At 41.9% G+C, this 17,647-nt stretch overlaps 1 protein-coding gene across 3 annotated transcripts in view; it reads right to left on the bottom strand.

Moving 5' to 3' along the window:
• Positions 1–46: 46 nt before the first annotated feature.
• Positions 47–17,647, bottom strand: part of NSD3 (nuclear receptor binding SET domain protein 3) — a 109,076-nt gene continuing 91,475 nt past the window's right edge. For 2 of the 3 annotated variants that reach the window (XM_081220793.1, XM_081220795.1), the window contains 8 exons: positions 15,697–15,899; positions 14,867–14,979; positions 14,013–14,282; positions 7,811–7,927; positions 6,025–6,166; positions 4,447–4,553; positions 3,470–3,674; positions 47–3,045 (listed from right to left, as the gene is read on the bottom strand). In XM_081220793.1, the coding sequence (XP_081076919.1) occupies positions 2,804–3,045; positions 3,470–3,674; positions 4,447–4,553; positions 6,025–6,166; positions 7,811–7,927; positions 14,013–14,282; positions 14,867–14,979; positions 15,697–15,899 (1,399 nt within the window). In that variant the 3' untranslated portion in view covers positions 47–2,803. The remainder of the gene's footprint in view (positions 3,046–3,469; positions 3,675–4,446; positions 4,554–6,024; positions 6,167–7,810; positions 7,928–14,012; positions 14,283–14,866; positions 14,980–15,696; positions 15,900–17,647) is intronic. The other variant, XM_081220794.1, reaches the window with a different exon arrangement.

The raw sequence follows: 17,647 nt of genomic DNA, 5'->3' as shown, positions 1-17,647 counted from the left end.
ACCGTTATCCCATGCTGCTTTAAGTTATTTCATTTTCGGACAAGAATTAAAAACCAACCATTTATGCTCTGACCACAGACAGATTTAAAAGTTAACAAATAACAACTTCCAGCTATCAGTGAGCAACATGTCTTTTGCAAAATGTCATTGGTGAAGCACAGACAAGCACCCTGCATGGATACTATGCACGTATAAAGCACAACTTATTTTTTTTTTCTGCTTCCATAGCCTGCACCTTTAAAATATACAAACTAGGCGACAGTACGAGGTGTGAGGAGAGCTCCCTGGCACTGCCAGGACTAAAACCACGTTCCAGACCGTTAAAGGACACTAGTGGACAAAGACCCCATGGCTGCAGTCAGCGATGGTGTTTTCCGCCCTGATTTCTGAAGTGGCAGAACAACCCTATTAGCCAACCCCCCACCCCCACCCAAATTAAGAAACCTCAGCGGAGCTCTGCTACAGATACACAAACAAAATGTGACACAATGAAGAAGCTGCATAAAAATACTTAAACCTAAGGTATTTGTAGTATACAGGATATACCCTGGCTTACCATATAAAAGTCACCAGATATTAAATAGCACGAAGTCCAAAACAAAGCAAGGAGATAAGATTCCATGTTGGATACCGTTTCAACACGAGGCGCATTTCAGATATTAAAGGAAATCCTTCATGTTAGTAAGTTTAAAAAAGCAAACATTTATCATATACATATATAAAATAAAGTTTTAGTATGATAAAACCTAGATTTTCTTAAATTATTTTTTAAAAGGACATCAAACTATATAATTGCTCAAGAGCAAACTTTAGTGTTTTGGTGAGCTGTAATTCACGGGACTTGCAGCAGTCGCATTTGGTAATACATATAGCATTTTCTATCTTGCTCTTTCTTTTGGGACCATATCTAATCAACAGAATTACTGGAGGCCCAATAAGTTACCTCAGAATTATTTGCTGGAATCAGGCAAATGGCAGTTTAGGAGCTTAAGTAAAGGAATTGTAGTGTTTTTTGTTTTTGTTTTTGTTTTGTTTTTTTTAACAAGAAAAAATCCAGTATAATTGCACATTTACATACAAAGAACAAAAAAAAAAAAGAAGCACAAAACAGATGTTTTTCTTCTTTTTTCCAGAGAAGAGTTGTAAATTGATAAGAAAAAGGAACACACAGCACAACTGAAGGAATGTTGTGGAGCATCTATCTTCCCTGCCTTTATAAGGTCACTGGGTACTTCCTGAGGGAAAATAAATGCTACCAGGTACCGGCAACTGTTAGCAGTCAAAATTCACAGAGAAGTTGACGTTCATTCAAGCTAAACCTAGGCTTCTACTTAGTACAGTGTTACAACAATGTCTGACAGGACTAATTAATTCATACAGGGAATCCTGGAATATACATATTCCTAAGCATTAACAGCAAGTGAGTCCTGTGGGCAGGTATTCCGGTTCACTTGCATCTATGAGCTCCAGCCACTCCTGCTACCACTGCTTCTGTGGAGCTCTCCCTAAGCGCTTCCTGCCATGAAGTGTGTTCGTGTGGCTCTCGTTTACCCTGTAGAAGTACAAGTGCTTCCCCTTCCTCAGTGGGGGTGAGTTTAAGTACTGGGTAACTGTTTACATGTAACTTGGGGATGCCCCCTACCACTTTCACCCCCAAATTAGGAACTGAACAAAAAGATCTATTCAAATACAGTTCAAATTCATTTGTGTGGTTTTCACCAGGACACGTGACTGAGTGGTCAGCTGACAAAGGGAATGTTTGCTTGGGAGAGGAAAGCAGAGACAGAAAATTAAAATGCCCACAATTCTCTCCAAGTCAGACCAGGGTGTACATTAAATTGGATAGAAAATGGTGCTTATTTGACCCAACTTTCGGTCTGTGCCTTTCAACTCCCTTTAGCTGCCTTTACCAGTGTGTCAAGACAACAGGAATGACCATTCTAACTCTGTCTTCATATCCACAGAGACACACTTCATCAAAAACACCCATTATCAGTGAAGAACGTTTCAAACTCAGTGAGGGCATCGATTTCTTTTTTTCTCCAGAACAAAAAACCAACAACCACATTACATACCTTTCTAGGTAAAGTTATATCGGAAAGCCCACCTAGTTTAAGACCACAGAGGTAATATTCACTGAGGCCTTTTGATTTCAAGAGGCCAGATTCAATACTCCCACAGAGCCCTTCTCTAAGACTACGAGAGGCGTCTAGAAGGGAAAGCGAAGCCAGCCTCCCTACTGCTCAGGAAAGAGGTATGTAAGACCACCATACCCTTTTCTAGAGGGCTTTCTGCAATTCCTACTTAAAACACACACACACACACACACACCACACACACACACACACAGATTAGACTATCTGAACTACACTTCTCAAAATTTTTAAAAATGAAAATAAATAAAGGAATGATGGCTACTTTTGCTTTTTACACCCAAGGAACACATCCTAGACTTTAAATTTATCTCATTAACAAAACTTTTTCTCTTTGTTCTTATTTTAAAAGCGAAGACATCTCTTTTGCCAGCTGCAAAGGCATTGAAGCACAATAAAAGGCAAGAAAAGACCAAGGGAACCTAACCCTCCACAAAAGAATCCCCAAACCGACAGGACGAAACTGAACAACCAGGTCCCACCAACGGCTTCTGCCTGCACGGCCTGGTTCCCCACCTTCACTTTAATAAGGCAGCGCTGATGGCCAAGGCTGTATGCACTGCAGCGGTCTCTTCCTGTACTAATGCATTCTCTACCTTTTACTTTTCCTTTCTTCGTTTAAATAAAAAAAGAAGGAAATCACTGCCCATTTATTCTCTGACTTCTTCTCCGTGATCTTGTGATTCCAATTTACATTTGATCTTGCTCCAGTATTCAGGTGACACGGGAGATACAGGGTCATGTTCAGAGCAGCAGAGACGGCCTTCCAGGGCGGAGGGCACCAGAGCCCCCTTTTCATGATCTTTGCAAAACGAACGTGGACAGAACTCACAGAAGGACACAGCTGCGCCGCTGCACTCGTTACACTGATGCCACGGGCACTCCCACTTTCCTAGTGTGGGCGGGAAGAAGAGAAGCCCAGTGAGTGCCTGTCCCCAACGCCACGAGACACCCCACTTCCCACCTTCCTCTCGGACTGGGGACTGAATGCAGTTGACTACGACTCCAAGCCTCAGCCAACAGAGGTCTGGGTGCACCTGTCAGTGTGGCTGCGAGCTACTGCCCCAAACTCAGCTAGGAGCCAACTACCACCCGTGGTAATGGACAGTAAGACCCCAGTCCTTGCTGGCCCACGGGCGTCCCCCATTTGCACTGAGACAGATTTTTCACTCGCAAACTCTTTGCTTGCTCCTGCTGCTTGCTCTCTCCAATGCTTCCTAGCCCACGGCTCCACACGGGGGACTGGACCGCCCGTATTCCGAGTCGGGCACGGTGGGCAGAGATGGAGTCGGGCGGGGCCTGCGGGCCGGGCTCACCGTGGGGCGGCTGGGGCAGGTTGAGGCACAGCAGGTGGTAGGCTTTGGGGCAGCCCTTCCTGTCGCACATGACCAGCTCGCCGCTGTCCCCGCACTGGAAGCAGCGATCTGCATGCAGCTGCTTCGGCTCTGTTTTGAGTTTTCGTCTCTTCTGCTTCAGCTTAGCGTGTTTTGCCTTTTCTTCAGTTGTGGACGCACATGCCGACTGGCAGGAAAGAGGGGGTCACGGTTTTAACGATCACAGAGCGTGAAGCTTTACGTAAAAGGGAGATCCTACAACCTCACATTCATTTAAATTCACCTGTTGCTCGGTTACCTAAAACACCAGGAGGGGCTTCCCTGGTGGCGCAGTGGTTGAGAGTCCGCCTGCCAAAGCAGGGGACGCGGGTTCGTGCCCCGGTCCAGGAAGATCCCACATGCCGTGGAGCGGCTGGGCCCGTGAGCTGTGGCCGTTGGGCCTGCACGTCCGGAGGCTGTGCTCCGCAACGGGAGAGGCCACAACAGTGAGAGGCCCATGTACCACAAAAAAAAAAAAAAAAACACCAGGAGGGCTTACCCTGTCACGGAACTGTAGTAAAAATAATTCATTTTTCATTGATTTTTGAATAGGTGTTGTTTTTTCTTTTAATGGCAAAGACAACTGAGAGAGCATTCACAAACCATAAAGTTCACCAATTTAAAGTGTATAACTTGGATACACTAAAGTGTATTAGGATAGTGTGAATTTTTTTTTTGAAGTTTTTGAAAAAGATCTTGCTAACTTCAAATTCAATCAGAAACACAGACATTTTCAGAACCTAACAGTTCTCACTAAGATATGCTCTAGTGGGAGATCGCAGTCGAAACTCTGGGTAAACGCAACTGCTGGCCTGCAAACTAAACCAGGTCCCCCTGGCCAGCACCTCCTGAGACAGCCCCAAACAAGCTTCTTCAGCAGCCCCTCCCCAGCCCCAGGGGCGCCCCCTGCAGCCACTGACCTTGGGCCGCACGCCGAGGAAACCACTGCAGTTATCCGCCCCGCAGTGGCACTCCGTCCTGCCATTGCCCAGACAGTCCAGGTTGTAATTAAATGTTAGCTCCATCCCTAGAACACAAGAGAGAGAAGTATTCAGACTCAAGTCCTGGGGGAGAGAAACGCTGTCAAAGACACACCCTCACAACGAAAAAAGAGATGTAATTCTGACATGAAGACCCTTCCATCCTCTGTGTTCCACACTGAAGACAGTGATGGGAAAAAGGAAACAAACAAACAAACAAACAAAACACAAAAAACTAGAGGAACACATCCCATCCACCAAGATTAAAGCAAAAATAAATATTCTACAAAGACCATCATATTCTTCTCACTGAAGTGGTCAAAGACCACGTGACAGAGACCAAGAATCTGAAATCTGTGCTCAAGAAAAATGGCTTCTAGTTTAGCTCTCTTTTCTAAAACTAATTTACACTAGTTTCTAAATAAACAAGATGACCGTGGAATTGTCACAGCCATACCATTTCCAGTAATTAATGCCTCACATTATGATCAGAAAAGACTTCAAAATGCACATTTACTACATACACCAAAGACTCAAACTAGGAGGTCCAAGCTTGCTTTCTTTCGTCGTCTTTTTTTTTTTTTAATTTGGCCACACCATGCAGCAAATAGCAAATTGAATGTACACAGTCAGTCCCCTGCTTTTTACACATAACAGATTCCTAAGAACGTGTGCCAGTGTTAAACAAGGGACTTCCTGTTATGAAGTGGTTTCTTTCTCAGAAATTAAAAAAATTATACTAAGTACTGAATTAAACCCTGTCTTTTTGCCGTTGCCTTTAAGGACAGATTTCTAGCATTTTAAAGTTTTGTTTTGTTTTTTTTGGCCACACCGCTCGGCTGAAGGATCTTAGCTCCCCAACCAGGGACCAAACCTGGGCCCCCGCAGTGGGGGCACTGAGTCCTAACCACTGGACCGCCAGGGAAATCCCAGTTCAAGCGTTCTTTAGCTGGACCTCAGCAATCCACAGCGAGTGCTAGAAACACAGTTTACATCACTTTTAGCTATAGCATTTCTCTTCCCACCCATTTTTCTACAGACTTAACAAACGAGAAATTAAGTCTTGCTGTTATTGATGCTGGATGGGTAAGGAAAAATGAAAGCAGTACTCTGCTTTGAGAAGCGTTTTTTGTCTAATTTGAAACAGACTGATTTTTCAAACTAAAATACAAAACAAAACAACCTCCCACAAACAAACGAAGAGACCAGTTGATGGTAACAACTGGTTAATATTTTCTTTAATATTAAAGAAAGAAAAAGGAAACGAAAGCTTAAACATTTGGTTACATTATACAGACAGAAATAATTTGGAGAACTAATTCAGCGGGATCATAGACACAGAATTCTGATACCCTCTCTTACTAAGCTCCCTTTTGCAGGATATAGATGTTTACTTCCTACGGGCAGGTAACAATTCTAAATATAGCTCTTTATCTTATTTGAATGAATACTTGAGTGTCAGAATGTCCTGCCCTCAAAGACATACTTGCTTTCCGGGGAGGGGGCAGTCCCTTTTACCTGCAGGAATGTCACAAAGAGCAAAAAGGCCAACTCGAACATCTCCATTCACCGTCCACTTTTGTGTTTCACAGTTTGGATTACAACTGTGGTTCATAAAGCGAGAATAATTTCCCTTCGGGCCAGCGTCAATGATACGGTCCTTCAGAAAGAAAAGAAAGGAAAAGTTCCTTTGACATGAAACTGAGCATAAGCGCGTCTGAGAAACATCCAACTCAGGCGAGAGCCACGAGGCGGCACTGTCTGCCACCAGCTGAGGTCTGACGACGACAGCTCCGAAGATGTGTTCGCGGCACAGCTGACTAAGTTCTCTACTTTACATGATGACCAAGTCAAAAGCAAGTAAGATAAAGTGGAGCTTAGTTTCTTTTAAAGTTTTTTTCTAGAAACAAACACACCACAAAATAATGCGACTTCGATCAGCTGGCCGTGGGCTGGATGAAAGGTGTTTTCTGAGTAGAGCCCTCTCAGTTCGGGTGCTACTTGGGACGGGAACTATGGTGTTTTGCTGCCAGCCCTCCTTTCCTGCTCTAAGCAAGAAGCAAAACTCGTAGCGGGGTAGATGAATGGGAGCTTAGGCCACAAAGAGGGAGGAAGGAAAAACAAGAAACTTCTCTGAATGAAGACTTGGAGATCTGACTGATGGAAGGGCTGGAGTTTGGGATATAATCTTCATAGTCTGTTTTTACTTACACAAAAGTTCAAAATACCATAAAAAGCTCAACATTTTGGCTCCCTGAATTTAAACTCTGATAGTCTGGGAAAGCTCTAGAAGATGGAGCCTCCCAAGTGTTGTCCAGGTGGCTGGAGGGGTCACCGGCAGTGAGGCTAGGATTTAAGGGGCCAATCAGCAGTCACAAATAAATGGCATTTTATGTATATAAAGTGTATGTTCATGAAGGTGGTAAAACTTTCAAACAATGACATATCAGTTAAAATAGTACTTCTTTTAAATGATTTCTGGTTCTTGTAAGGCTATTCGGACTCAGTTTTAGAGACAGCCTGGAACATAGGAAACATGGGTACTAGTCTTGGCTCATCATTAAACTGTAACAAGATATCCAACAAATCACTTACGGCTGGATCTCAGTTTCTCGTCCTCTGTAAATCAGAGGACCGTTTTTTTTTTTAATCTTTTATCGAAGTATAGTTTTACTGAAGTATAGTTATTGGTGTACAATATAAGTTACAGATGTACAATATAGTGAGTCACAATTTTTAAAGGTTATACTCCAGAGGACTGTTGAAGAAATTAAATGAAATAGTTTTGCTGTAATGGGCATCAAACAGCGCTCACAGTTACATGTATTAAACCAGAAGTCTTACTGTCATTTTTCTTTTGACAGCATTCATTTTTCCTAACTCATAAAAGAAGTTTAAATATGTAGAACAATTTACAGTCAGGATTTTTGCTAAAGCAGAACTTTACTGGTGGTTTATAACTTAGAATTACAGAGCTGATTCTCTCCCTTGGGGATAAAGAAACTGAGGGCCAGGTCTTTCAGTGACTAAGAGCTGGGACTCAAATCCAGATGTGTCAACCCTGTTCCTGGTCATCTTCTCATTCACAGCGCGTCTCACATGACCTGTGCAACGCGCCAGCAATCATTCACTTTTGTACTCTGGTATAATGAGCATATTATAGTGGGACACACACTGGCTACTGCAAACCATTATAATTTGCTTGAGAAAAACCAAATGAGAGGAAGGAAACTGAGTTTAACCTAAGACCACCAGACTAAACCAAAAAATCCTTTTTTCTTACCAAAAAAAAAAGCAATTTTACCTTGGTAACAGTTAACATATAAAAATTAGTTACACTGTTCTCGTGGGCTCGCTTGATTCGCAATCTGCATTCTTCCTCATCAATTAATTCGCCAACATATTCATTTACAAATTCACCCTGCAGAGGAGCATGCAATACATAAACGTACAATCAGTGGATCCTATTCGAAAGCATTCCTCAACACCACATGTATAATCCGAGAATTAACCAAAAACATTCCTGGAAATACAGCTATAGTACAAAATAAAACCAGAAAATTGACATTGGTACAATCTACAAGCCTTGTTCAGATTTCACCGATTTCACAGGCACTCATTTGTGTGTGTTTGTTATGTGTGCATGTGTGTAGTTCTATGGGATTCTACCAGGTGTAGACTCAGGTAACCATGACCACAAGCAAGATACAGAAGTGTCCCATCAGCACAGATGCCCTGTGCTTCTCCTTCATAACCACACCCATCCTCCATCCCTAATTTGTTCTCCAACTCTATAGTTCTTCTAAAAATTGATTTTATTGAAGTATAGTTGATTTACAATGCTGTGTTAATTTCTGCCGTACAGCAAAGTGATTCAGTTATACATATACATATTCTTTTTTATATCCTTTTCCATTACGGTGTATCACAGGATATTGGATATAGTTCCCCGTGCGAAAAACAGTAGGACCTTGTCCAACTCTATAGTTTCGTCATTTTGAGAGTGTTCTATAAATGGAATCACAGTATGTAACCTTTAGAGATTGGATTTTTAAAGAAAAACTGAGCCTAATTCCCTTGAGATCCATCTAAGTTGTATGTATTAACAGTTCATTCTTCTGTCACTGCTGAGTGTTGTGCCACAGCAAGGACGCACCAAAGTTTGTGTGACTGGTCACCGGCCGGAGCACATGTGAATGGTCTCTAAGTTTTGGCTATTACAAATAAAGCCACTGTGAGCATTCTGAGAAAGTTTTTGTGCAGACAGAGGTTTTCATTTCTCTGGGATACATGCTGAGTCATATGGTGAGCATATGTTTAATTTTTTAAGAAACTGCCAAACTGTTTTCCAGAGCGGCTGTACCACTGCGCATTCGCACCCTCCTCTCCCCAGGTATGAGAGATGCAGTTTCCCCACATCCTCACCAGCATGTGGTATAGTCCCTATTTCTCATTTTGCTGTTCTAACAGGTGTGTAGCGATAAGCTCCTTCTTAAATAAGTGTAAACATGGTCCATTCAACATTTCATGTTTACAAATGCATAAGCATTAACCTTTTACCTCAGAAGCGTGGCTGATTCAGTCTAGGACAACAGCATTAGCTACAGGATTTACTGGTGTTACCAATACATTTTTAAGGCAAAGAAATGTCTTAGGCAGTAAGTTACAGTGTATTTGCTTATTGCTTCCCCAGACGTGTGCTCCTGCCCGGCCCCCGACACACATCCTCACTAGCCGTTCTTACAGCTCTTAGTGTCACAGAACTGAGAGTACCAGTCATCTCAAGAGTACTATATTATACTTTCTGATTTTGATGAATCATCAAGGGCATAAGCCAATGTCCTTTCTCTACTGATAAAAAGACAAGACTGTGATTTCTGTATAAGAGAAGGGCGCCTGCGGGTCAGCCTTTCCCTGGGCGGCCGGTGAGATGGCGGAGGGGCCCTGTCTGCTTCAGGCAGCCACACGTGCGTTTCAGCTGGGCCCGGTCACCACGCGAGTGCACCTCAGGCTTCTTCTCTCCCCCATTTTAACTGACAGTACAAGCTCTGACAAAGAGTTAGAAAAGAACCGCGCTTCATCTCTAACTGCAACACCACGACAGGACCACTCTGCACGTTCGGGCACTACGCACTGTCGGCCCGGAGTGGCTTTTCCTACACCCAGTTTGGACTTGGACCCCTGCTGCTGAAAACATTCTGCACCTTTGTATGGTTATCACCGCCCTCACCAGGTAGAAGATTTCACTGCCGTCTTGGCTGCACTGCCACCTAGTGTTACTTTATTCTATGGCAAGTTTCCTTTAATGAAAACCTGCAGAGCAGAATTTAAACCAAATCAGCTCCGCTTCATGTTTTTTTACAAATTGAGATTCAAGTTAAGGTTTCATTTCAAGAAAGGGTTCTGTGGCTTTAAAGGCCTGAAAACCATTTATTATAGTTTATATTTACTATTCTATGAAAATTGGTGAATACAGAAAGGTGAAAGTGCTGATATCAAACATGAGGCATGCAAGTCTCATAAACTTGATACCATTGTGAATAAGTGTCTTTAGCTATTCTGTAAAAGAAATATTTAAGGCATCCAAAAAGTGACAAATCTTCAGCCTCAAAGAGCTGCTCACTGGACCTAAAACCATTAACTGTGAATTCAATTATGGATAAAAATAACAAAATAAAGAACTTTTAGGGAATTCCCTGGTGGTCCTGTGGTTAGGACTCCACACTCTCACTGCTGAGGGCCCAGGTTCAACCCCTCGTTGGGGAACTAAGAGCCAGCAAGCAGCGCAGTGTGGCCAAACAAACAAACAAAAAAACTTTTTAAATGCTAGAAATCTGTCCTTAAAGGCAATGGCAAAAAGGCAGGGTTTAATTCAGTACTTAATGTAATTTTTTTAATTTCTAAGAAAGAAACCACATCATAACAGGAAGTCCCTTGTTTAACTCTGGCACACGTTTTCAGGAATTGTTATGTGTGAAAAGAAGGGGACTGACTGTGTACATTCAATTTGCTGTTTGGTTTCTGTCCCCTAAGTATACCCAAACCTTCTCCATGTTGCTACGAAGTCTTTATGATTATGCTGTTCAGTGACTGTATATTTCTAGCCATTTTGTAAAACACCAATTGTCCTAACATTAGCAATTCCTCAAGTGCTAAAGTGCAGAATAATCTTGATCGTATTTTCTTTTCTCTTAATTATATCATTAATTTAGTAACTTAGAATATGGTTTAGAATAAATGTAACCACTATTAAAAGATGTTAACATGGTATTAAACTGGATAGTTTTCAGGATGGCTCCCCAAACTCCCCTGAAATCATAAGCAAAAATTTGTAAGTGATATGCAGGGCATTAAAGTAATATCAAAACATATGCATTATATAATGCCATTCTAAACGCAGATGGCCTTTGACCAAGCGACCCAATCCACATACCCAATGCATTGGCAAATCCTGTTGGCTCTGCCTTTAAAATGTCAGAAATCCAACCACTTCCTTCCTACTCAACTACAACCCTAGTTAGTCCAGGCCACCAGCATCTCTCTGCGGGACTGTAATGGTCTCCTTTTTATTGCTCTCTCTCCATTATCATAAATTCCCCATAATACAGCCCAGACTCTTAAGGTGGTCACCATGACCCCTGCCTGCTGGTGCTCACGCCGTTGTGTAATCCCCTCCCCTGGAGAGAGCAGGACCTGTGACTTGCTTCTAAGCAACAGAATGTGGACCAAGTGACAGGATGTGATTACGTGAGTTTGTTACATTAGGACTTCAGCATCCGTCCTGCTGGAGCGTCTCTCTCCCTCGTTGGCTGTAAGGAAGCAAACAGCCATGTTGGAGAACCCCATCTGGCAGGGAACTGCGGGCAGCCTCTAGAAGCCAAGAGCAGCAAAACAACAACAACAACAAACCCAAACCCAAAACACCTGACGCTCTCAGACCTAGCGCTGTGAAGGACAGAATTGTGCCAGCAGCCGTGCAAGCTGGGAAGCCAGATCCTTCCCTAGTTGAGGCACAAGAATGAGAAGCCAGCCAGGTCAGTGCCTTGACTGCAACCTGGGGAGCCCCTACGTAGAGGACCCAGCTATGCACTGACCTATAGGATCTGTGGGATAGTACACTGTGTGCTATGCTGTAAGTTGCCAAGTTTGTGGTTATCCAGAAAACGAACACATGGAGGCAGACGGATGCCCTCCCTACTAAACTCCACCAGAAGCCCCTGTCCCGAGGCCGATGAGGCCCCACGACCTGGTCCCGCTGCCCCTCTACCTTGCCACCCGCCCACACCCCAGCTCCCTCTCCAGCTCCCTGCTGTCCTGGCGCACGAGGGCCCTCCGGCCTGCTCTCCCACGTGCCTGCACGCCCTCCTCGCCCACACGTTCGGGTCAGACCTTCCTGAACCCAGTCCCTGTCACCCCTACCCTCTTTGGCAGCTTTATTTTTCTTGGTGGCATCTGGTAGTAAGTGGCGTCATATGTCTATCATCTGTCCCTGGTGGACTCACAAAGGTGTCCTGCTCACTGCTGCCTTCCAAGTGCCTAGAACAGTACCAGGCACGGGGAAGCCGCTGAACAAACGTGTGCTGAATGAATGAGTTTCACCCAAGCAATCTAACCTACAGAAATAGATGACAGATGATCGACAGAATTAAAAAATGTGTGTATGTGTGTATACACACACACACACACACACACACACATATATTTATTGGAAAACAGGCTATGTAAATGATGGTACATTTTACTATGGAATACAACGAGACTATGAAAAACAATGAGGTGAAATCTGTATTACTGCCACAAAAATAATTTTCTGATACATTAAGTGGGAAAAAGAATAATATGTATGATTAAAAAAACCCTACAAATACAGAATATATGAATATGTATTTGTATATGTGTTTATGTGTATAATTGCATAGAAAAAGTTCTAAAAGGCTACATACCAACCTATGGACAGTGGTCCTCTCTGGTGAGGAGACCAGGAATTGAGGGTGAAGGAGGAATTTCACACTTTATTATTTTTTGTATTGTTTGATTTTCTTTACTACATTATATGGTATTTCTTCATTACAAAGGTGATTTTTTAAAAGGCAGAAAAATGCCAAGAATAATTTTAAATTCCCACTAGGCCCATCTTCTTTTACTAAACACGGCTCCAAGTTCTGTGTGTTGGCAGGTGGGGGGAAGGGTGGAGGTGGGGACTGTTCAGGCCTGTCACCAATATTTCAGGTGGCACTGTCTTAACAAGGAACCTGGAAGATTCTCAGGATATCTAAAGGCTGAGAGCCACTGTTTGAATAGCAGGATTTACTGGTGATTTTCAATTTTCTTTGAGCTATTTGCATTAAAATATCTTCTACAATGGCATGTATTTCTTATGTTAAACTAAGAGACTGCTTTGAAAAATTGCTTCGAAGTATAAGAATGAAGATAATTTATAAGTATCAAAGATCTCAATTTTTTCCAGTTGCTTCTGTATATATGATCTAGTTTGAGACTAGCAACAACTCTTAAACATGTAGGGCAGGAATCATGTCCATTTTAGAGATGAAGAAACTGGGGCTCAGCAAGGTTAAGTGACTTGACCAGGGCTTCACGGCTAATGAATTATGATGCGGGAGCAAAGTCCTGGGGTTGCTAGTTTCTGTCTCAGTACGTCCTTAACTTTACTCTTTTTCCTTTACAAATTTTAAATCTAGTTTGCTTAACAAGTAAAAATTATTTCAAATAGAATTACCAGTGTCCCTTCTCCTTTTTATGACTGATCATAGGAAACCCAAAGATTATGTGTATTTTATTTTTTTTAATTAAAAAAATTTTTTTAACATCTTTATTGGAGTATAATTGCTTTACAATGGTGTGTTATGTGTATTTTTTTTTAATTTAAAAATTTTTTTAACATCTTTATTGGAGTATAATTGCTTTACAATGGTGTGTTATGTGTATTTTATTTTTTTTTAATTTAAAAAAATTTTTTAACATGTTTATTGGAGTATAATTGCTTTACAATGGTGTGTTATGTGTATTTTATTTTTTTAATTTTTAAAAATTTTTAACATCTTTATTGGAGTATAATTGCTTTATAATGGTGTGTTATGTGTATTTTATTTTTTTAATTTTAAAAATTTTTTAACATCTTTATTGGAGTATAATTGCTTTACAATGGTGTGTTATGTGTATTTTATGTTTTTTAATTTTTAAAATTTTTTAACATCTTTATTGGAGTATAATTGCTTTACAACGGTGTGTTATGTGTATTTTATGTTTTTTAATTTTTAAAATTTTTTAACATCTTTATTGGAGTATAATTGCTTTACAACGGTGTGTTATGTGTATTTTATTACTACCTCTTTTTACTGCTCCTTCTTTGCTCAAGAAGTGCCAAACTCTCAACTTCGGAAGTTTCAAAATTTTGGAATAAATCCCCATGTATTTAATCCTTATTGAAGCATTTCTAAGAGGCATAGGTCCTGGTCTGTTCCGCCACTGCCCCCATCCCATGCTACCTTCTTAATGCTCCTTTTGGTCCTGAGGCCCCAGCCTCTCCGCTCCGTCTTGATGATTTCTGCGTCCGGGTAGAGCCTCTTGGTGAAGCACTGGTTCTGACAGCGCTCCCCTGCCGGGCACACCTGCGGGTGACACTCGTACTGCAGCATTCTGTTCAGGCACTCGGACTCCAAGCCACACGGGTTCTCGTCAGCCGGCTTGCAGTTACAGCGGGGAATCTCTGACAGGTCTGCCACCTGGATCTGTACCTTTCCTATTACTTTGTTAGCCTGAACAACAAAATCACAAATGGGAGGGAGGAATTTGAACAGGACATAGGAAACACCCAGGCCCTCTTGGCTCTGCTACTGCCTTGTGGTGTGACCCTGAGAAAGGCTCTTTATCTTGATCATAATTTCCCCATGAATAAGCTAAGATTAATAGCTGTCTCTCCTTAGTTGACAAAAATATCAAAACCTGATGTGAGTTCTCACTTATTTATCCTGTGTATTTCTCCTTCTACCAGTTGATGACAATTTCATAACTGAAAACAACTGTGGGCTGTCTGGAAGAAAGGGGCTAAATCCCCATATTTTTATTTGGTTACACGACAAGCTGATGGAGCAAGAACAGGGCTTCCCATCAAACGTACTGCTCCTCGGTATGGGGGGCTCATCAGAGCCCCCATCATCCTAGGGCGGCAACCTCGGCTCCTGGCTGATACTCCAACAGAAGCTCTCAGGTTGTTCTGCAGAAGACTGGGTGATAATTAGCAAAAGTTCTTATAAGACAACAAGGGCCTTCTAACTACTAAGAGAGCAATGCATTTCATCCTGTCTGTCAAAGAGCAATGTTTTCACGGGTAAAGACTCACTTTGATGTGTTTGTAAGGAGGGGGTTTTCTTGAGTTTTTTTCAATCTCTAGTGCTTCTTTACTTTCTCTTTGTGCTTTCAATTCCTGGAAACGTTTTGCAGCTTCTTCCAACGCTGCCAATAAGACCAAACAAAGTATATAAATACGAAAAACCAAATAAACAAAAACCATTAAGAGATTAGTTTTACCCTGCCTTCCCAACACACTGAATCTAGCCTGAGGGTTTCTTTTTAAAATTATATTCTGGAAATAACCATTTACCACCAGGATAGGGTAACACTGAAATAAGCTATAACTCCTTTACAGCTGAACACTGTGCCCTGTGCAGGCTGTTGCTTCGGAGGAGAGGTCCCACCTCAATGATCAGAGGTTTCCACGTGAACCAGAGAGCAGCTCTTTACCTTGTACCAGATTTAAATTCACTTTACTCTTACCAGAAAGCTAAACTTCCTGGCAACTTGTTGCAAAAGCAGCTGTAAGGCTCTTCCTGGGAAGCATTTAGTCTTACTATCTTACTTACTCTTCTGTGGCAAAGGAGCTTCACTTGATTAAGAAGACTATGTATTTCCAGGATAATCTCTATGTTTGTAGTAAGATCACTGAGGGAACTCCTTTCACATACACAGCACAGTCTACTACACTGAATGTATTTTTCCAGCTGACTGGATTGTGACGTGGTTCTAATGTGATTGGAAACTTATGGACGCCGGATCGTAACACCTGGTGAAAATTCTCTAACACCAGAAACACGTCTTATGCAAGTTAGGAGGTGTGGAGAGATCAACACAGGTGTGTTAGTTCTGAGCCACTGTGAACATTGTCCAACGTACCTTTTTTGAAGGTCTTGTTAATACTAGTCTGTCCCTCAGCAAAGCTTTTGTCTCCTTCGACGTAAGGGAACACTCTGCCCTGGTGTACCCAGTAGTAGTCGTGAGAACCAAAGAAGAACACGGGGAAGTCCCCCAGGTCGTGCTTGAGGCCCTGGATGTTGAGTGGCACAGACCGGGGGTTGCAGATCTCCGCTGGCCACCATCTGAAAGCAGGAGGATGAAAATTGCACTACGCTTTACGTGGCTGGTGAGAGCCAAAAAACAAAGGTTTTGTACTTTGCAATTTTCATTTAGAATCTAAGGACACAAAATACCTCGCTTATCTTTAATCCTGCCCAAACCACACGTCATTTAACAACACATTGAACGAATTAATGAATGAAATAGTGAACACAGACTAAACAAACTAGGCCCTAAACACCCAATCTAGTTTCTTCCTTAAAAAATTAATATTTGATATTTATAAAAGAATGTATATCATGAAAAGAAAGCATAATAATAAAGTAACAATGAACCCACTATACAACTTAAGAATCAGAATTTACCAATAATATTCCAAACCAGATTTCAGTCCTAGAAAACTCATGTTTTTCTCCAAATGTGACATTCTTAATACCAAGTTTGTCTTTATTCCTAGTAATCAAGGGCATCATTTGAGAATAAACTGATGCTACAGTAAAGAATGCCCACTCCCATTCAAACTGGTGTTTTCTGACTCTCTAATCAACTAGGATACATACTTTTTGGTCAAATGTACTAGGTTTATATCAGTGTATATTTCAGAATCTAATTCATCTTAGATCATAGTAAATGGGAGGTTTGGGACAGGACTGAAAACATAACTGCTTCATGCGACGATGACTGTGCCCATAGCAATCACTGAATAACTAGCTATTGAAAAGAAACAGTTTCGTAGGGCCCAGAAAGGCCTGATTGGAAAAAATACATTAAGAATTAGTTCATGGGGCTTCCCTGGTGGCGCAATGGTTGAGAGTCCGCCTGCTGATGCAGGGGACGCGGGTTCGTGCCCCGATCCGGGAAGATCCCGCGTGCCGCGGAGCGGCTGGGCCCGTGAGCCATGGCCCTTGAGCCTGCGCGTCCGGAGCCTGTGCTCCTCAACAGGAGAGGCCCCAACAGTGAGAGGCCCGCGTACCGCAAAAAAAAAAAAAAAGAATTAGTTCATGGATGTGAGTCTTTGCAAAATGAACAAGAAGAATATGAGCTGCATATAAAATGTCACTGGACTGTGAATGGGAGCACTGCTTTGGGCTTCTTTAAAATGTAATGTGATATAGCACGGGGAGATCAGCTCGGTGCTCTGTGTCCACCCGGAGGGGTGGGATAGGGAGACGCAAGAGGGAGGGGATAAGGGGGTATACGTATACGTACAGCTGATTCACCTTGTTATACAGCAGAAACTAACACACCACTGTAAAGCAATTCTACTCCAACAGAGATGTTAAAGAAATGTAATGTGATTAAAATTTAAGTATTAACATTAAGTCAAATATATTTTCGCATTCATAAGTTTTTAAAAAAAGGAAATACGTAATGTACGGCACAGTGACTATAGTCACTGCTAAGACACTATATTTGAAAGCTGCTAAGAGAGCAAATTTTAAAAGTTCTCATCGGAGTTCAGGCTTTTCCGGCACTAGCTGTCCTGAACTCCCAGCTTGGCTCCCTGCCATAAACACTGCACCTTCCTTCACCACACACAAAAAAAGTTGGCATCACAAGAAAAAAAAAATTTGTAACTATATATGGTGACGGATGTTAACTAGACTTATTGTGACCGTTTTGCAATATAGACAAATGTGGAGTCATCGTGTTGTATACCTGAAACTAATATAATGTCAATTGTATTTCCAAAAAAAGGCAAAAAAACTTTTAAAAAGGAAATATTCTGAAATGTATTTGAAGATCTAAAGGCTCCTTACACTGTTTTAGA

This window comes from Mesoplodon bidens (genome assembly GCF_964165515.1).
Source record: "Mesoplodon bidens genome assembly, chromosome: 20".
Lineage (NCBI taxonomy): Eukaryota > Metazoa > Chordata > Mammalia > Artiodactyla > Ziphiidae > Mesoplodon > Mesoplodon bidens.
This window is presented reverse-complemented; position numbering and strand designations above follow the sequence as displayed.